Source organism: Salmo salar, chromosome ssa03 (assembly GCF_905237065.1).
Source record: "Salmo salar chromosome ssa03, Ssal_v3.1, whole genome shotgun sequence".
NCBI classification, from domain to species: Eukaryota; Metazoa; Chordata; class Actinopteri; order Salmoniformes; family Salmonidae; genus Salmo; species Salmo salar.
In genome coordinates, this window is record NC_059444.1 from 44,560,615 (window position 1) to 44,580,424 (window position 19,810).

Here is a 19,810-nt window from a genome sequence, read left to right on the forward strand (position 1 = left end):
GTAGTCTTCACACCAGAAAACATGCGTAGCTTGCAGTAACCTTGCATATTAGTAGGTACACTGTGGCATTTCTTCACCAATGAGCTAACGGCACTAAACAACTGTGTTCAGATCAACAGCAGGGGAGGGACTTATCAGGCCTTTAACATCAGTAACAATCTTCCCCTCAGCAGCAGATGCAGGTGATGCACAGGCCAGGGACCAACCTCTCCAGGTATCCCTATAACATCTGGTTTAGGTTAACAGTTTTGGTTAACAAGTATGCACAATACACCAGTATCATTCAAGGAAAACAACTGAATAACATCCCAGACAGAGGCCCAAAAAATGTAACCCTCTCAAATCAAATCAAATCAAATTGTGTTAGTCACATGCTCCGAATACAACAGGTGTAGACCTTACAGTGAAATGTTTACTTACGAGCCCCTAACGAACAATGCAGTTTTAAAAAATACAGATAAGAATAAGAAATAAAAGTAACAAGTAATTAAAGAGCAGCAGTAAAATAACAATAGAGAGACTATATACATTTTAAAACTGACTAATCCAGCCAGCTCACCAAATTCGCATGCACAGGAGAGAAAAATAATTAAGTGGACAGTACATTACAGAATTCAACCAACATGTCTCAAATTATATTTGTGAAATGTAGACATAAAATAAAAACTCAAGCGTTTGCAACCCAAAAACAATATAGGTTCAACATCAAACTGATTATTTTAAATGTTTTATTTATTTCACTAGGCAAGTCAGTTAAGAACAAATTCTTATTTACAATGACAGCCTACACCGGCCAAACCAGGACGATGCTGGTCCAATTGTGCGCTGCCCTATGGGACTCCCAATCACGGTCGGTTGTGATACAGCCTGGATTCGAACCAGGGTGTATGTAGTGACTCCGCTGCGCCACTCGGGAGCACCAAACGATTTGCGTTGGCAGGGAATTACACCATAGAGCTTCTAATACATGTGTTTACAAAATATTACATAAACGCAAATAATAAGCCTAAAATGTATTAATAAGTGATTTCTGTTCTTTCCCCACTTTGCAGACATAACATTCTCTGTGTTCCAAGTGACCACAAAAAGTATGACGGTGCGATGGAGTCGTTACTCCGGCGCCAGCTCTTCGCCCAGTTCCGCGGCAACTCCGTAAAGGGCTCTGTCAACTCTCTCTCCCCCAATACGGTGTACACCATGCGGGTCGAGGCCATGGATAAAACCGGAAACGTCCTGAGCTGCGCAGAGTTGGAGAGGAGCTCATGTATGTTGGCTACTGTATGCGCGCCTAATGGACGTGTGTGCGTAATGGACATGGAGAGAAAACAAATCACAGGCGTCTTTATCCTATTCCGTCATACTTTATGAATAGCACTGGTGGTAACACTCCCCGGCACAAGTCACATTATACTATGCCCTACCAGAGACCGTGGTTCAATCCCCACGTCCATATTTCCCACTGTTGCTACCACCTACCTGTATCCCCTTCTGATTTCCAAACTGTCTCAATAAAAGTGTGAAATACCCCCCCCCATTTAAATCATCATCTTTATTTTTATATTTATATTTATATATATATATATATATACTGTCTATATCTATATACCTACAGTACCAGTCAAAAGTTTGGGACACACCTACTCATTCAAGGGTTTTTCTTTATTTGACTATTTTCTACATTGTATAATCATAGTGAAGACATCAAACTTATAAAATAAAACATATGGAATCATGTAGTAACCAAAAAAGTGTCAAACAAATCAAAATAGATTATATATGTTAGATTCTTCAAAGTAGCCACCCTTTGCCTTGATGACAGCTTTGCACACGCTGGGCATTCTCTCAACCAGCTTCACCTGGAATGCTTTTCCAACAGTCTTGAAGGAGTTCCCACATATGCTGAGCACTTGTTGGCTGCTTTTCCTTCACTCTGCAGACCAACTCATCCCAAACCATCTCAACTGGGTTGAGGTCGGGTGATTGTGGAGGCCAGGTCATCTAATGCAGCACTTCATCACTCTCCTTCTTGGTCAAATAGCCCTTACACAGCCTGGAGGAGAGTTGGGTCATTGTTCTGTTGAAAAACAAATGATAGTCCCACTAAGTGCAAACCAGACGGGATGGCGTAATCGCTGCAGAATGCTGCGGTAACCATGCTGATTAAGTGTGCCTTGAATTCTAAATAAATCACAGACGGTGTCACCAGCAAAGCACCCCCACACCAACACACCTCCTCCTCCATGCTTCAAGGTGGGAACCACACATGCGGAGATCATCCGTTCACCTACTCTGTGTCTCACAAAGACATGTCTCACAAAGACGCGGGTGGAATAGAAATCTCAAATTTGGACTCATCAGAACAAAGGACAGATTTCCACTGGTCTAATGTCCATTGCTTGTATTTCTTAGCCCAAGCAAGTCTCTTCTTATTGGTGTCCTTTAGTAATGGTTCCTTTGCAGCAATTCAACCACGAAGGCATGATTGACGCAGTCTCCTCTGAACAGTTGATGTTGAGATGTATCTGTTACTTGAACTCTGTGAAGCATTTATTTGGGATACAATTTCTGAGGCTGGTAACTCTAATGAATTTATCCAGAGGTAACTCTGGGTCTTCCTTTCCTGTGGAGGTCCTCATGAGAGCTAGTTTCATCATAGTGCTTGATGGTTTTTGGGACTGCACTTGAAGAAGCTTTCAAAGTTCTTGAAATGTTCCGTATTGACTGACCTTCATGTCTTAAAGTATTGATGGACAATCATTTCTCTTCGCTTATTTGAGCTGTTCTTGCAATAATATGGACTTCTTTATACCAACCCTATCTTGTCACAACACAACTGAAACGCATTAAGAAGGAAATAAATTCCACTAATTAACTTTTAACAAGGCACACCTATTAATTGAAATGAAGCTGTCTGAGAGAATGCCAAGAGTGTGCAAAGCTGTCATCAAGGCAGAGGGTGGCTAAGAATCTCAAGTATAAAATATATTTTGATTTGTTTAACAATTATTTCTGTTACTACATGATTCCCTATGTGTTATGTCATAGTTTTGATGTCTTCACTATTATTCAACAATGTAAAAATAAAGAAAAACCCTGGAATGAGTAGATGTGTCCCAAACCTTTGACTGGTACTGTAGATATATACAGTTGAAGTAAGAAGTTTACATACACCTTAGCCAAATACATTGAACCTCAGTTTTTCACAATTCCTGACATTTAATCCTAGTAAAAATTCCCTGTCTTAGGTCAGTTAGGATCACCACTTTATTTTAAGAATGGGAAATGTCAGAATAATAGTAGAGAGAACGATTCATTTCAGCTTTTATTTCTTTCAACACATTCCCAGTGGGTCAGAAATGTACATACACTCAATTAGTATTTGGTAGCATTGCCTTTAAATTGTTTAACTTGGGTCAAATGTTTTGGGTAGCCTTCCACAAGCTTCCCACAATAAGTTGGGTGAATTTTGGCCCAATCCTCCTGACAGAGCTAGTGTTACTGAGTCAGGTTTGTAGGCCTCCTTGCTCGCACACACTTTTCAGTTCTGCCCACACATTTTCTATGGGATTGAGGTCAGGGCTTTGTGATGGCCACTCCAATACTTTGACTTTGTTGTCCTTAAGCCATATTGCCACAACTTTGGAAGTATGCTTGGGGTCATTGTTTATTTGGAAGACCCATTTTGCGACCAAGCTTTAACTTCCTGACTGATGTCTTGAGATGTTTCTTCAATATATCCACATAATTTTCCTCCCTCATGATGCCATCTATTTTGTGAAGTACACCAGTCCCTCCTGCAGCAAAGCACCCCCCAACATGATGCTGCCACCCCCGTGCTTCACGGTTGGGATGTTCTTCGGCTTGCAAGCCTCCCCCTTTTTCCTCCAAACATAACGATGGTCATTATGGCCAAACAGTTCTATTTTTGTTTCATCAGACCAGAGGACATTTCTCCAAAAAGTACGATCTTTGTCCCCATGTACAGTTGCAAACCGTAGTCTGGTATGTTCATGTCTAGGAGACAGAACGCGTCTCCTTCCTGAGCGGTATGACGGCTGTGTGGTCCCATGGTGTTTATACTTGCGTACTATTGTTTGTACAGATGAACGTGGTATGTTCAGGCGTTTGGAAATTGCTCCCAAGGATGAACCAGACTTGTGGAGGTCTACAATTTCTTTTCTGAGGTCTTGGCTGATTTCTTTTGATTTTCCCATGATGTCAAGCAAAGAGGCACTGCATTTGAAGGCAGGCCTTGAAATACATCCACAGGTACACCTTCAATTGACACAAATGATGTCAATTAGCCTATCAGAAGCTTCTAAAGCCATGACATCATTTCTGGAATTTTCCAAGCTGTTCAAAGGCACAGTCAACTTAGTGTATGTAAAACTTCTGACCCACTGAAATTGTGATACAGTGAATTACAAGTTAAATAATCTGTCTGTAAACGATTGTTGGAAAAATGACTTGTGTCATGCACAAAGTAGATGTCCTATTCGACTTGCCAAAACTATAGTTTGTGAACAAGACATTTGTGGAGTGGTTGAAAAACAAGTTTTAATGACTCCAACCTAAGTGTATGTAAACTTCCGACTTCAACTGTAGATGTATACAGTATATTATAAAAAAAGAAAGATGATGATACTGAATCTGATGACGATGTGTGCATATGTGTGCGTGACCACTCTTCTCTAACCACCAGGCCCCGAGGTACCAACCATTGAGCAGGCCTACTCCAAGCAGAGCAACAGCATCACCATGGAGTTCACTGAGGTGTTTGGGGCTAGTGGCTACATCCTGCAGGCCAAGTCTGAGGTGGGAGAATTATTTTCAGAGACCGTGGTGACCAGCTCCCCAGGCACGGTGCTGCAGTTGCAGCCATACACAGACTACACCCTCAGTGTCATGTCTGTCAACAGTGGGGGACACAGCCAGCCCTCAGCACCCGTCCAGATCAGAACAGGTAGATGATTTAGTTACCTGTCCATATACCTGTTTACAAATATACCTGCTCATGTAAATACAATTGTTCATATCAGGACAGGTAAATAGATCATGTACATACACATGTTTAGGTACATACACTACCATTCAAAAGTTTGGGGTCACTTAGAAATGTCCTTGTTTTTGAAAGAGAGGCACATTTTTTTGTCCATTAAAATAACATCAAATTGATCAGAAATTCAGTGTAGACATTGTTAATGTTGTAAATGACTATTGTAGCTGGAAACAGCTGATTTGTTAAGGAATATCTACATAGGCGTACAGAGGCCCATTATCAGGAACCATCACTCCTGTGTTCCAATGACACGTTGTGTTGGCTAATCCAAGTTTATCATTTTAGAAGTCTAATTGATCATTAGAAAACCCTTTTGCAATTATGTTAGCAGAGCTGAAAACTGTTGTACAGATTACAACTGGCCTTCTTCAGACTAGTTGAGTTTAATACCCTTGTTTGAACCAAGTAGTGAGTTTATTTGTTATAATTAATTGGTATTATATTTAAAATATGATTGAATTGCTCCTAAACTGTATGTTGTTAATGCATTATGTTTTTTGAAGAAATATTTATTTAATGTATAAGTGAATAGTTTAGTTTACTTTGAAGTTTAAGTTTTGACCAATAAGGTCGCTTGTTAAGCTGTGGCCAATGGGAGTTGACCTGGTTAACGGGAGGCCTGGCAAAAAAGAGAGGGAAAAGACGTTGATAAAGGGATGGACGTTTTACATTCGGACCGTTGGTGAAGAAAAATTATAAAACACGACAGAACTAGAACAAAACCCATACCTACTAAGACATGAAGGGAAATTATAAAAGAGTTGTTATAGTTTTGTTAAAACTTAGTAAAGACTGAAGCTACCGTCTCGTCGTGGAGGTATTTGCCAGCCTTGAGGTTAGCCTAGCATCGTGTGACACCGGGAGATAATTGCATGGGAAGCTTAACAAGTTCATGTTCCCATGGGATATCGGTTACGGCTAAGGAGTACTGTCTGCATGGGTAGCTGTGCTTGCCTTGGACTTTGTGAGGAAACCTGCATGGAACTGCCATACTTCCCTGAGGGAATATCTACTAAGTACTGAGTAACCACAATGTGAGGTGCTTCTGGATATTTTTGGGTGTTGTCATTTTATTTTTAGCTCCAACGCGCGCCAACGGTTTATTTAAGCAAACTTGAAATCATTTGGACACGGTTGTGCACGACTCATTGTGGTTTATTATTTTTTATTTCTTTTGATGTTGTGTCTGAAAATGTATTTGTGTTTGAAAATGTTTTAATACACATATGGAACGTTATGTATGTTGCCTTGGTGGAGTCATTGATTGTTTCAATTTCATTTAATGCATGGGATGGTTTATCCTGATTCAATAACAGAAACCTATAATCATTTCATCTGAAGTGAATACCCTATTGTCATAACCCTAGATAGTTTACAATATGAATTCTTATTGGAGATGTCCTTCTCACCTAACATCCCATGCTGTTGAGGCACTCTACATAAATTAATATTGTGAGAGTCATATTCGAGCCTGGTGAGAGGGTTACATGAGTATCTGGAGCATCAGCATTTGTGGGTTTGATTACAGGCTCAAAATGGCCAGAAACAAAGAACTTTCTTCTGAAACTCGTCAGTCTATTCTTGTTCTGAGAAATTAAGGTTATTCCATGCGAGAAATTGTAAGAAACTGAAGATCTCGTACAACGCTGTGTACCACTCCCTTCACAGAACAGCGCAAACTGGCTCTACCCAGAATAGAAAGAGGAGTGGGAGGCCCCGGTCCACAACTGAGCAAGAGGACAAGTACATTAGTGTCTAGTTTGAGAAACAGACGCCTCACAAGTCCTCAACTGGCAGCTTCATTAAATAGTACCCGCAAAACACCAGTCTCAACGTCAACAGTGAAGAGGCGACTCCGAGATGCTGGCCTTCTAGACAGAGTTGCAAAGAAAAAGCCATATCTCAGACTAGCAAATAAAAATAAAAGATTAAGATGCGCAAAAGAACACTGACACTGGACAGAGGAAGATTGGAAAAAAGTGTTATGGACAGACAAATTTAAGTTTGAGGTGTTTGGATCACAAAAAATAACATTTGTGAGACAATTTTTTTTTTAAAGATGGAGGAGTTCTTGATGCCATCTGTCAAACATGGTGAAGGCAATGTGATGGTCTGGGGTGCTTGGTGGTGGTAAAGTGGGAGATTTGTACAAGGTAAAAGGGATCTTGAAGAAGGAAGGCTATCACTCCATTTTGCAACGCCATGCCATACCCTGTGGACGGCACTTAATTGGAACCAATATCCTCCTACAACAGGACAATGACCCAAAGCACAGCTCCAAACTATGCAAGAACTATTTAGGGAAGAAGCAGTTAACTGGTATTCTGTCTATAATGGAGTGGCCAGCACAGTCACTGCATCTCAACCCTATTGAGCAGTTGTGGGACCAGCTTGACCGTATGGTACATAAGAAGTGCCTATCAAGCCAATCCAATTTGTGGGAGGTGCTTCAGGAAGCATGGGGTGAAATCTCTTCAGATTACCTCAACAAATTGACAACTAGAATGCCAAAGGTCTGCAAGGCTGTAATTGCTGCAAATGGAGGATTCTTCGACGAAAGCAAAGTTTGAAGGACACAATTATTATTTCAATTAAAAATCATTATTTATAACCTTGTCAACGTCTTGACTATATTTCCTATACATTTTGCAACTCATTTCATGTATGTTTTCATGGAAAAGAAGGACATTTCTAAGTGACCCTAAACTTTTGAACTGTAGTGTGTATAGACCCGTTCAGATATTTACCTGTCGGATATATGCACCTGTTTAGATACATATTCCTGTCCAGGTTCATATACCTGTTCAGGTAGCTGAGCTATTCCAAAATCTGTTTTCCCAAACCAAGACATAACCTTACACTTCTTTGAGACAAGTTCTAAAACTGTCTCAGGACCTATGGTTAGAAGGGCAGAATGCCACATATCAGAAGTGGCCTTGAGTTTAATGTTGCACTAATTAGAAAGGCAAAGGACAATTAGTATCTATTTCATCCGAGCCACATTGAAGAATAGATCACAGTCAATGAGTCTGTCCCACAACTTTCACTCACTCTTCAAATTAAATTAAAAGTTGTTTACTTAAGATCCTAATCATGACTGAAACGCTCTGAGAGACAAAGGGCTGCTATCTCCTACCTAGAGCCATAATGGAGTGCAGTTTCACAGCTCCGTTGGGATAGTGGGTGCATGGGGCGGAAACTGTGATGCAACGGTAACTATCTCCCCATTTGAACCTCAGAATATGAGAAGTGAAACCATGAGAACTACGTTGTCTCCTCTCCCCAAGATTTTCCACAGGAAAATCAATATTATTTGACACCTAACAAGCAAAGAATGATGACTCTCTCTGTCTCTCCCCCTCTCCCCCTGTCTATCAATTTATTAATCTTCAGTTTCCTCCCTTACCATCCCCAGTGGTGGTGGCCCCAGAGCTCAACTCAACCTCTCCCAGTAATGACACCATCTTGGTGACCTGGTCTCCGGTAGACCATGTCATCCTCTACATCCTCTGCATCATCAGGGAAGGCTCCGACTTCCGCCTCAAACTCAACACCAGCAATCCCTTCATGAACTTTGATGAACTGGAGCCCGGCACCACCTACTGCATTAAGGGCACGGCATGGGACCTGGACGGTCGCCCCGGAGACGACCTCACTGTGTGTCAGATCACCCTTAAGCATGGCAATTGGGTGTTTGGTAACTTAAAATAGCTTTTATTTGACCAGGAAGGCTTTGGTAAGATGTTGTAACCTTTGTCGAGAGAAAGACCTGGCTAGATGACCGAAAGGGAAAAGCTATTTATACTTTGTGTATAGACACAATACTCAACAATAGACACAATGTAACAAATATGACAAAGCCTGGCAGAAAGAGTCACTGGTTGGGAGGGGTCTGCTATGGGGCTGGTAAACATTTTCATCAGAGCCTATCCACCTAGTGGTAGGCCAACCTGGACTCAGGGGTAGACGTAGCATAGTAAATATGTCTCCCTCTATTTAGAATGATATGTTAAGTTTCCTATGGTATATATTAATTTGTGTACGTCCATCATCCATTTCGTATGATATGTTATGAATTACAATTCATATATGTTACGAATTTCAATTTGTACAATATGTTACAAATTTACAATATGTATGACACGTTACGAAATCCAATTTGTTGTGGCTAACGTAACCATACCAAACATAACATATCATACTGATTTCAATGTCCAAGAAAGGCATTGATGTTTATGGTTGGAGCAACGTGTACCTAAGCGATTATATGCAACGCAGGACAGGCTAGATAAACTAGTAATATCATCAACCATGTGTAGTTAACTAGTGATTATGATTGATTGATTGTTTTTATAAGATAAGTTTAATGCTAGCTAGCAACTTACCTTAGCTTCTTACTGCATTCGCGTAACCTCGTGGAGTGCAATGTAAAGCAGGTGGTTAGAGCGTTGGACTAGTTAACCGTAAGGTTGCAAGATTGAATCCCTGAGCTGACAAGGTAAAAATCTGTCGTTCTGCCCCTGAACAAGGCAGTTAACCCACCGTTCCTAGGCCGTCATTGAAAATAGGAATGTGTTCTTAACTGACTTGCCTAGTTAAATAAAGGTCTTAAAAAAAAAAACGGCCAAATCGGCATCTAAAAATACTGATTTCCGATCGTTATGAAAACTTGAAATCGGCCCTAATTAATCGGCCATTCCGATTAATCGGTCGACCTCTACTGGAGGCTTCGTGCCATGGATCATCACTGGAGGCTCCGGGCCATGGATTATCACTGGAGGCTACGGGCCATGGATTATCACTGGAGGCTTCGTGCCATGGATCATCACTACAGGCTTCGGACCATGGATCATCATTGGAGGCTTCGTACGTGGAGCCGGAACAGGTCTCACCGGACTGGGGAGACGCACTGGAGGCCGGGTGTGCAGAGCAGGCACAGGGCGTACCAGGCTGGAGAGACGCACTGGAGACCGGGTGCACGGAGCTGGCACAGGATATACTGGGCCGTGGAGGCACACTGGAGGTCTGGAGCGTAGGGCTGGCACAACCCGTCCTGGCTGAATGCTCACTTTAGCCCGGCAAGTGCGGGGTGCTGGCACAGGACGAACTGGGCTGTGAAGGCGCACTGGCGACACAGTGCGTAGAGCTGGCGCAGGATATCCTGGACCGAGGAGGCGTACTGGAGACCAGGAGCGCTGAGCCGGCACAATCCGTCCTGGCTGAATGCCCACTCTAGCATGGCAAATGCGGGCGCAGGCACAGAGCGCACCGGGCTATGAATGCGCACTGGAGATATAGTGCTGATCACAGCATAACACGGTGCCTGACTGGTCACATGCTCCCCACGGTAAGCACGGGGAGTTGGCTCAGGTCTCAACCCTGACTTGGCCAATCTCCCCGTGTGCCCCCCCCACAGATTTTTTTGGGAGCTGCCTCTCGGGCTTCCGTCGTTGCCGTGCTAATTCCTTGTAACATCGCCGTTCTACTCTCGCTGCCTCTATCTCCTCCTTCGGACGGCGATACTCCCCGTCCTGCCTCCAGGGTCCTTTCCCGTCTAGGATTTCCGCCCAGGTCCATTCGTCCTGACCACGCTGCTTGGTCCTTTGGTGGTGGTTAGTTCTGTAACGGCTCTCGTCGGACCAAAGCGCAGCGTGGAAAGTGTTCATGATTTTTATTGATCAAAAAACACTCGAACAAAGTAACAAAACGAAAAGCGAACAGTTTTGTCAGGTAATAGAATACTAAAGAGAAAATAACTAACCACAAAACACAGGTGGGAAAAGGCTGCCTAAGTATGTTTCCAGCTGCCTCTGATTAGGAACCATAATCGGCCAAAAACAAAGAAATAGACAACATAGAATGCCCACCCCACATCACACCCTGACCTAACCAAATAGAGAAATAAAACGTCTCTCTAAGGTCAGGGCGTGACACTTTAGCAGTATGCTTAGGGTCATTGTCCTGCTGGAAGGTGAACCTCATCCCAGTCTCAAAACTCTGGAAGACTGAAACAGGCTTCCCTCAAGAATTTCCCTGTATTTCGCGTCATCCATCATTCCTTCAATTCTGACCAGTTTCCCAGTCCCTGAAAATGAAAAACATCCCCACAGCATGATGCTGCCACCACCATGCTTCACTGTGGGGATGGTGTTCTCGGGGTGATGAGCGGTGTTGGGTTTGCGCCAGACATAGCGTTTACCTTGATGGCCAAAAAGCTACATTTCAGTCTCATCTGACCAGAGTACCTTCTTTCATATGTTTGTTGAGTCTCCCACATGCCTTTTGGCGAACACCAAAAGTGTTTGTTTATTTTTTTTCTTTAAGCAATGGCTTTTTTCTGGACACTTTTCCTTAAAGCCCAGCTCTGTGGAGTGTAAGGCTTAATGTGGTCCTATGGACAGATACTCCAATCTCCGCTGTGGAGCTTTGCAGCTCCTTCAGGGTTATCTTTGGTCTCTTTGTTGCCTCTCTGATTAATGCCCTCCTTGCCTGGTCTGTGAGTTTTGGTGGGCGGCCCTCTCTTGGCAGGTTTGTTGTGGTGCCATATTCTTTCCATTTTTTAATAATGGATTTAATGGTGCTCCGTGGGATGTTCAAAGTTTCTGATATTTTTTTATAACCCAACCCTGATCTGTACTTCTCCACAACTTTTTCCCTGACCTGTTTGGAGAGCTCCTTGGTCTTCATGGTGCCACTTGCTGTTACGGCTTGGTAGTCGTGGAGGAGGAATGAGGCGCAGGAAGCAGCGAACACAGGGTAGTGGTGTTTTTAATATACACTCACACAAAAACAAATGTTCCCAAACACAGGGGAGAAAACACATACGGCGTAAAACAACGCCGACACGAACATAAGCCGTCTGACAAGAAACAATCCCGCACAACACGGAAGCGGGCCAGCTAAATTAAATAGCCCCGCTAATTAACTAAACTGAACACAGGTGCCCAAAACCAAAAAAAGGGAAAACCAAAAAGGGAATCGGTGGCAGCTAATAGGCCGGTGACGACGACCACCGAGCGCCACCCGAGCAGGAGGGGGCGCCACCGTCGGTGGGAATCGTGACACTTGCTTGGTGGTGCCCCTTGCTTAGTGGTGTTGCAGACTCTGGGGCCTTTCAGAACAGCTGTATGTATGTATGTATGTATGTATGTATGTATGTATGTATGTATGTATGTATGTATGTATGTATGTATGTATGTATGTATATGTATATATATGTATATATATATATATATATATATATTGAAATCATGTGACACTTAGATTGCACACAGGTGGACTTTATTTAACTAATTATGTGACTTCTGAAGGTAATTGGTTGCACCAGATCTTATTTAGGGGCTTCATAGCAAAGGGGGTGAATACACACCACTTTTCTGTATTTATTGTTGTTTTTTTTTACATTTTTTGAAATAAGTATTTTTTTTTATTTCACTTCACCAATTTGGACTATTTTGTGTATGTCCATTACATGAAATCCAAATAAAAATCCATTTAAATTACAGGTTGTAATGCAACAAAATAGGAAAAACGCCAAGGGGGATGAATACTTTTGCAAGGCACTGTATGTTATGTCTAGTCTATGAGACCAGGCTGGGTAGGCAGAGTTAATTACAACCCAGGTATTACTGTATATGTCTGCACTGTGTTTGTGTTTTTCCTTGAATAGATGTATGCGAGTCTCTCTGTGTGTCAATCAGTGTGCTTATGTGCATATTCATTTCTATCATTACGTTTATTTTTGTGTCTTTAAATAATTGCATGTTTCTCTCTGTTCCAGGTCCTCTCAGCCCTGAAGCCATCCAGGTGTTGTTGACCCAAGGCACGTCTGTGGAGTTGTCAGTCTACTGGCAGACGGTGCGTGGTGCGGATGACTACTTGGCCAAGACCTCTACTGGTCAGAACTGCTCTGCCTCAGAGAGGTACTGTATCATCAGTCCACTGCGCTGCGGGCAGAACCACCGTGTGACTGTTACTGCCGAGAACAGTGCTGGACGCAGCAACCCCTCTGACCCTGAGGACTTCATCACATGTATGTATACCCCTAACCCTTGACCTCTCATCTGTGACCCTTAACCTAATCTCAGGGATAAGGTATGTGTAATGTAATCCTATGCTAATCTTTCTTGTGTCTCTCTGTCAGTCCCATGCCCTCCAGATATTTCCAGTGTTATTACTATGGTATAAGGTCTACAGTGGCAAGAAAAAGTATGTGATCTCTGGAATTACCTGTATTTCTGCATAAATTGGTCATCAAATTTGATCTGATCTTCATCTAAGTCACAACAAAAGACAAACATAGTGTGCTTAAACTAATAACACACAAATTATTGCATTTTTATTGTCTATATTGAATACATAATTTAAACATTCACAGTGTAGGTTGGAAAAAGTATGTGAACCCCTAGGCTAATGACTTCTCCAAAAGTTAATTGGTGTCAGGAATCAGCTAGCCTGGAGTCCAATCAATGAGACGAGATTGGAGATGTTGGTTAGAGCTGCCTTGCCCTATAAAAAACACTCACAAAATGTGAGTTTGTTATTCACAAGAAGCATTGCCAGATGTGAACCACGCTTCGAACAAAAGAGATCTCAGAAGACCTAAGATTAAGTATTGTTGACTTGCATAAAGCTGGAAAGGGTTACAAAAGTATCTCTAAAAGCCTTGATGTTCATCAGTCCACGGTAAGACACATTGTCTATAAACGGAGAAAGTTCAGTACTGTTGCTACTCTCCCTAGGAGTGGCCGTCCTGCAAAGATGACTGCAAGAGCACAGTGCAGAATGCTCAATGAGGTTAAAAAGAATCCTAGAGTGTCAGCTAAAGACTTACAGAACATGCTAACATCTCTGTTGACGAGTCTACGATATGTAAAACACTAAACAAGAACGGTGTTCATGGGAGGACACCACGGAAGAAGCCACTGCTGTCCAACAAAACATTGCTGAACGTCTGAAGTTTGCAAAAGTGCACCTGGATGTTCCACAGCGCTACTGGCAAAATATTCTGTGGACAGATGAAACTACAGTTGAGTTGTTTGGAAGGAACACACAACACTATGTGTAGAGAAAAAAAGGCACAGCTTCAACAAAAGAAAATACGCCTTCTGGAGTGGTCCAGTCAGAGTCCTGACCTCGACCCGATTGAGATGCTGTGGCATGACCTCAAGAAAGCAGTTCACACCAAACATCCCAAGAATATTGCTGAACTGAAACAGTTTTATAAAGAAGAATGGTCCAAAATTCCTCCTGACCGTTGTGCAGTTCTGATCCGCAACTACAGAACACATTTGGTTGAGGTTATTGCTGCCATAGGAGGGTCAACCAGATATTAAATCCAAGGGTTCACACACTTTTTCCACTCTGCACTGTGAATGTTTACACAGTGTTTAATAAAGACATGAAAATGTAGAATTGTTTGTGTGTTATTAGTTTAAGCATACTGTGTTTGTCTATTGTTGTGACCTAGATGAAGATCTGATCAAATGTTATGACCAATTGATGCAGAAATCCAGGTATTTCCAAAGGGTTCACATACTTTTTCTTGCCACTGTAGATAATGTAATGTGCTGCCTGGAGTTCTATATTTATATATCTCGTGTCTCTCCATCAGTCCCGTGCACTCCGGAGCGTATCTGGGTAGAGGAGCGCGAGGCAGGCAGCTGCTCGATGGAGTGGACCGAGATGCCCCTGGTGGATCACTACATGGCCTTCATCAAGAGAGACGACGGCGCTGAGGAGCTCTGTAATACCACCGACACCACCTGTCAATTCCACTGCATGTGTGGGTACACCTACCTCACCACCGTGTTCGCCTACAACCATGCTGGGTCCAGTCCTCCAGGAGAAGTGTTGAACTATACTACTAGTAAGAGTTATTATACTGTCCACGCGCACACACACACACACACACACACACACACACACACACACACCTTTGTCAAGTCACTCACCTCTTTTTTCTTCCTCCTCAGTCCCATGTTGCCCAGAGGATGTTACCATAGCACTGGTGTCCACGGAAACCCTGGAGATCATGTGGTCATCGGTGCGAGGGGCGGAGCTATACGAGACGATGGCGGGGGAGATTGATGAAGTCATCCACTGTAAGGACACGGCGCCTGTGTGTGCTCTGTCTGACCTGCGCTGTAACACACAGTACAGTGTGGTGGTGACACCATGCCGCGAGATACAAGGCTGCAACCACACATGCAAACCTCATACACATGAGACAGGTAACACAAACACATTCACACACACAAGACCGACAGCACACATACACATTCACACAAGAAACAGGTTACACACACACACACACACTCATACATACAATGCAGGTAACAAACACATACACAGTGAAGACAAGTAATAGATAGACAAATATAGCACTGGAAATGTACGGTCACTTACAGAAACATTACATATATTCCATATTTTCATTCATACTGTACTTTCAAGAATCCAATCCATCAATCAATGAACCAATCCATTAACCCCTGGTTCCCCCTTCAGCTCCCTGTTCTCCAGAGATCCTGAGTGTGTCTCAGATCAACTCGTCCTCCAATGTCAGTGTCCTGTACATGGCCTCCAACACCCTCAACACTACCTACACCATCACAGCCCTGGGGCTCACCAACACACACACCTGTCAATCCGTCTCCACCTCCTGTCAGCTCACACAGCTGTCCTGTGGAGCCACCTATGATGTTACGGCGTATGCCAGCACGGCAGTGGGGCGAAGCCTGCCCAGCTACAGCGTGCCCCTGGAGACAGGTACGGGAAACCCTGTGTGAGAGAATGTGTTAATGAGTAGTGCAATATGGGAATTAGGGTGTCATTTGAGACTTGTACTTGGTGAATGTGTGGGGTTTAATATAACCTGTTCCTTCACCCAGAGCCATATACAGTGCATTCAGAAAAAGTATTCAGACGCCTTCCCTTTTTCCACATTTTGTTATGTTACAGCATTATTCTAAAAATGATTCAATTAAATGTTTTTCTCATCAATCTATACACAATACCCCATAATGACAAAGCCAAAACAGGTTTTTACATTTGAGACAAAAACAGAAATACCTTATTTACACAAGTATTCAGACCCTTTGCTATGAGACTCGAAATTGAGCTCAGGTGCATCCTGTTTCCATTGATCATCCTTGATGTTTCTACAACTTGATTGGAGTCCACCTGTGGTAAATTCAATTGATTGGACATGATTTGGAAAGGCACACACCTAGTTGACAGTGCATGTCAGAGCAAAAACCAAGCCATGACGTTGAAGGAATTGTCCGTAGAGCTCCAAGACAGGATTGTGTTAAGGCACAGATCTGGGGAAGGGTACCAAAAAATGTTTGCAGCATTGAAGGTCCCCAAGAACAAAGTTGCCTCCATCATTCTTAAATGGAAGAAGCTTGGAACCACCAAGACTCTTCCAAGAGCTGGCCACCCAGCCAAACTGAGCAATCGGGGAAGAAGAGCCTTGGCCAGGGAGGTGACCAAGAACTTGATTGTCACTCTGACAGCGCTCCAGAGCGCTGTCAGAGTGACAATCAGCGCTCTGACAGCGCTTCCTCTGTGGAGATGGGAGAACCTTCGAGAAGGACAACCATCTCTGCAGCATTCCACCAATCAGGCCTTTATGGTAGAGTGGCCAGACAGAAACCACTCCTCAGTAAAAGGCACATGAATGCCAAGCATCATGTCTGGAGGAAACCTGGCACCATCCCTACGGTGAAGCATGGTGGTGGCAGCATCATGCTAGGGGGATGTTTTCAGTGGCAGGGACTGGGAGACTGGTCAGGATCGAGGGAAAGATGAAAGTTGGAAAATACAGATTCTTGATGTAAACCTGCTCAAGAGCGCTCAGGTTCATCTTCCAACAGGACAACGACCCTAAGCACACAGCCAAGACAATGCAGGACTGGCTTTGGGACAAGTCTTTGAATGTTCTTGAGTGGCCAAGCTAGAGCCCGGACTTGAACCCGATCGAACATCTCTGGAGAGACCTGAAAATAGCTATGCAGCGACCCTCCCCATCCAACTTGACAGAGCTTGAGAGGATCTGCAGAGAAGAATGTGAGAAACACCCCAAATACAGATGTGCCAAGTTTGTAGTGTCATACCCAAGAAGCCTTGAGGCTGTAATCGCTGCCAAAGGTGCTTCAACAAAGTACTGAGTAAAGGCTCTGAACACTTATGTAAATGTGATATTTCCGTTTTTTTATTTGTAATTTTTGCTAAAATTTCTAAAAACCTGTTTTTCCTTTGTCATTATGGGATAGATTGATGAGGGGAAAAAAACACTAACTCATTTTAGAATAAGGCTGTAACGTAACAAAATGAGGAAAAAGTCAAGGGGTCTGAATACACTGTATATAGAGAGTTTGGCAAACTTGGTCTGTGACTCAAATGACACCATATTCCCTATCCAGTGCACTAGTTTTACATTCTGCTCCCTTCCCAGGTCCCTGCTGTCCCTCCACCCTGACAGTAGACCAGGTGACCCAAGCCATGACCAACATCACCTGGACCCATGCTAGATGGGCAAGCTTCTACGTCACTGCGCTGACATCATCGCGGGGATATGCCAAGTGCCACACCATGGACACGCACTGCCTGATGGGATGCATCACCTGCGGGACCAACTACAGCGTGAGCCTGGAGGCCATCAGCAGGACAGGCCACATGTCAGAGTGCAGCTATCATGGGTTCTCCTCCAGTGGGTACACACAGGCTACACATTCACACAGACACACACATACAGTGGGGGAAAAAAGTATTTGATCCCCTGCTGATTTTGTACTTTTGCCCACTTACAAAGAAATGATCAGTCTATCATTTTAATGGTAGGTTTATTTGAACAATGAGAGACAGAATAACAACAACAAAATCCAGAATAACGCATGTCAAAAATGTTATAAATTGATTTGCATTTTAATGAGGGAAATAAGTATTTGACCCCTTTGCAAAACATGACTTAGTACTTGGTGGCAAAACCCTTGTTGGCAATCACAGAGGTCAGACGTTTCTTGTAGTTGGCCACCAGGTTTGCACACATCTCAGGATGGATCTTCTCCAAGTCATTAAGGTTTCGAGGCTGACGTTTGGCAACTCGAACCTTCAGCTCCCTCCACAGATTTTCTATGGGATTAAGGTCTGGAGACTGGCTAGGCCACTCCAGGACCTTAATGTGCTTCTTCTTGAGCCACACCAGTTGTCCTCTGAATCATTCAGATGTTCATTGGCAAACTTCAGACGGGCATGTATATGTATTCTTGAGCAGGGGGACCTTGCGGGCGCTGCAGGATTTCAGTCCTTCACGGCGTAGTGTGTTACCAATTGTTTTCTTGGTGACTATGGTCCCAGCTGCCTTGAGATCATTGACAAGATCCTCCCATGTAGTTCTGGGCTGATTCCTCACCGTTCTCATGATCATTGCAACTCCACGAGGTGAGATCTTGCATGGAGCCCCAGGCCGAGGGAGATTGACAGTTCTTTTGTGTTTCTTCCATTTGCGAATAATCGCACCAAATGTTGTCACCTTCTCACCAAGCTGCTTGGCGATGGTCTTGTAGCCCATTCCAGCCTTGTGTAGGTCTACAATCTTGTCCCTGACATCCTTGGAGAGCTCTTTGGTCTTGGCCATGGTGGAGAGTTTGGAATCTGATTGATTGATTGCTTCTGTGGACAAGTGTCTTTTATACAGGTAACAAGCTGCGGTTAGGAGCACTCCCTTTAAGAGTGTGCTCCTAATCTCAGCTCGTTACCTGTATAAAAGACACCTGGGAGCCAGAAATCTTTCTGATTGAGAGGGGGTCAAATACTTATTTCCCTCATTAAAATGCAAATCAATTTATAACATTTTTGACATGCGTTTTTCTGGATATTTTTGTTGTTATTCTGTCTCTCACTGTTCAAATAAACCTACCATTAAAATTATAGACTGATCCTTTCTTTATCAGTGGGCAAACGTTCAAAATCAGCCTGAATTTAAAATGGATTAAATCGGCCTGTCTGGATTCTTCTTGAGCAGCTTTTACACTTTCCCTTACATACTCTGCCATCTTGAATAAATTATAGTTCCTTTCTTCTATCAAATCATTACTCCACCATGCTGCTTGCAACTGTAAAGCCTGGACATGAGGGACGTGTATCCCACCCAATTGCACCGGGAAATGTACTTCTAAACAGAATGGTTCAGTTGGGATTGGGCAGAGCGATCCTCCGTAGATCATATTTGATGATGAATCACACACCACTGGGTCGCTCAGACTTGCCAAGCCCCTGTTGCCTCTACCAGAATAACTACCTCCCACACTGCTGAACCACTATGTGAGAAAGAACGCATGGTGGCGCATGAGCAAGTTACCCATTTTCCCTCAACACAATAGTCGGTAGTGGAAATCCAGGTCTCTTTGCCCCTTTCCCAGTAGCCCCCTCGGCCCAGCCTGATGAAATGGTCACCTTGCTGCATTCGCATAGATTGGAATCTATTCACTTTCATAACATACATTTTCTCAAACTGGGGTCAGACTACTGTTAAATTCCGTTCCCACTCAGATATGCAGTATCTATGGCAATCCCGACCAAAGGTTCATTTTCAATATGGGAAACATCTATCTGTGCGGTGAGTAGGCTCGCCAACTGCTGTTTTACTCAATCCGGTACCTTCCCTATCTGCAGGTGTGCAATGTCCTCTATCATTTGGTCTTTAAGGTTTTGGGCCAGGAATAAACACCCTGCATGCTGTGTTAG

General features: G+C 43.3%; 1 protein-coding gene across 1 annotated transcript; it reads left to right on the forward strand.

Annotated features, from left to right (window-relative positions):
* The first annotated feature begins 1,101 nt into the window (after window positions 1-1,101).
* Window positions 1,102-19,507, forward strand: LOC106600531 (fibronectin type III domain-containing protein 7-like). The gene is made up of 9 exons (XM_014191956.1): window positions 1,102-1,264; window positions 4,703-4,963; window positions 8,475-8,756; window positions 12,840-13,091; window positions 14,673-14,927; window positions 15,034-15,291; window positions 15,569-15,829; window positions 17,520-17,778; window positions 19,486-19,507. The coding sequence occupies exons 1-9, from the start codon at window positions 1,102-1,104 to the stop codon at window positions 19,505-19,507; spliced, it is 2,013 nt and encodes a 670-aa protein (XP_014047431.1).
* The last annotated feature ends 303 nt before the right edge of the window (window positions 19,508-19,810 follow it).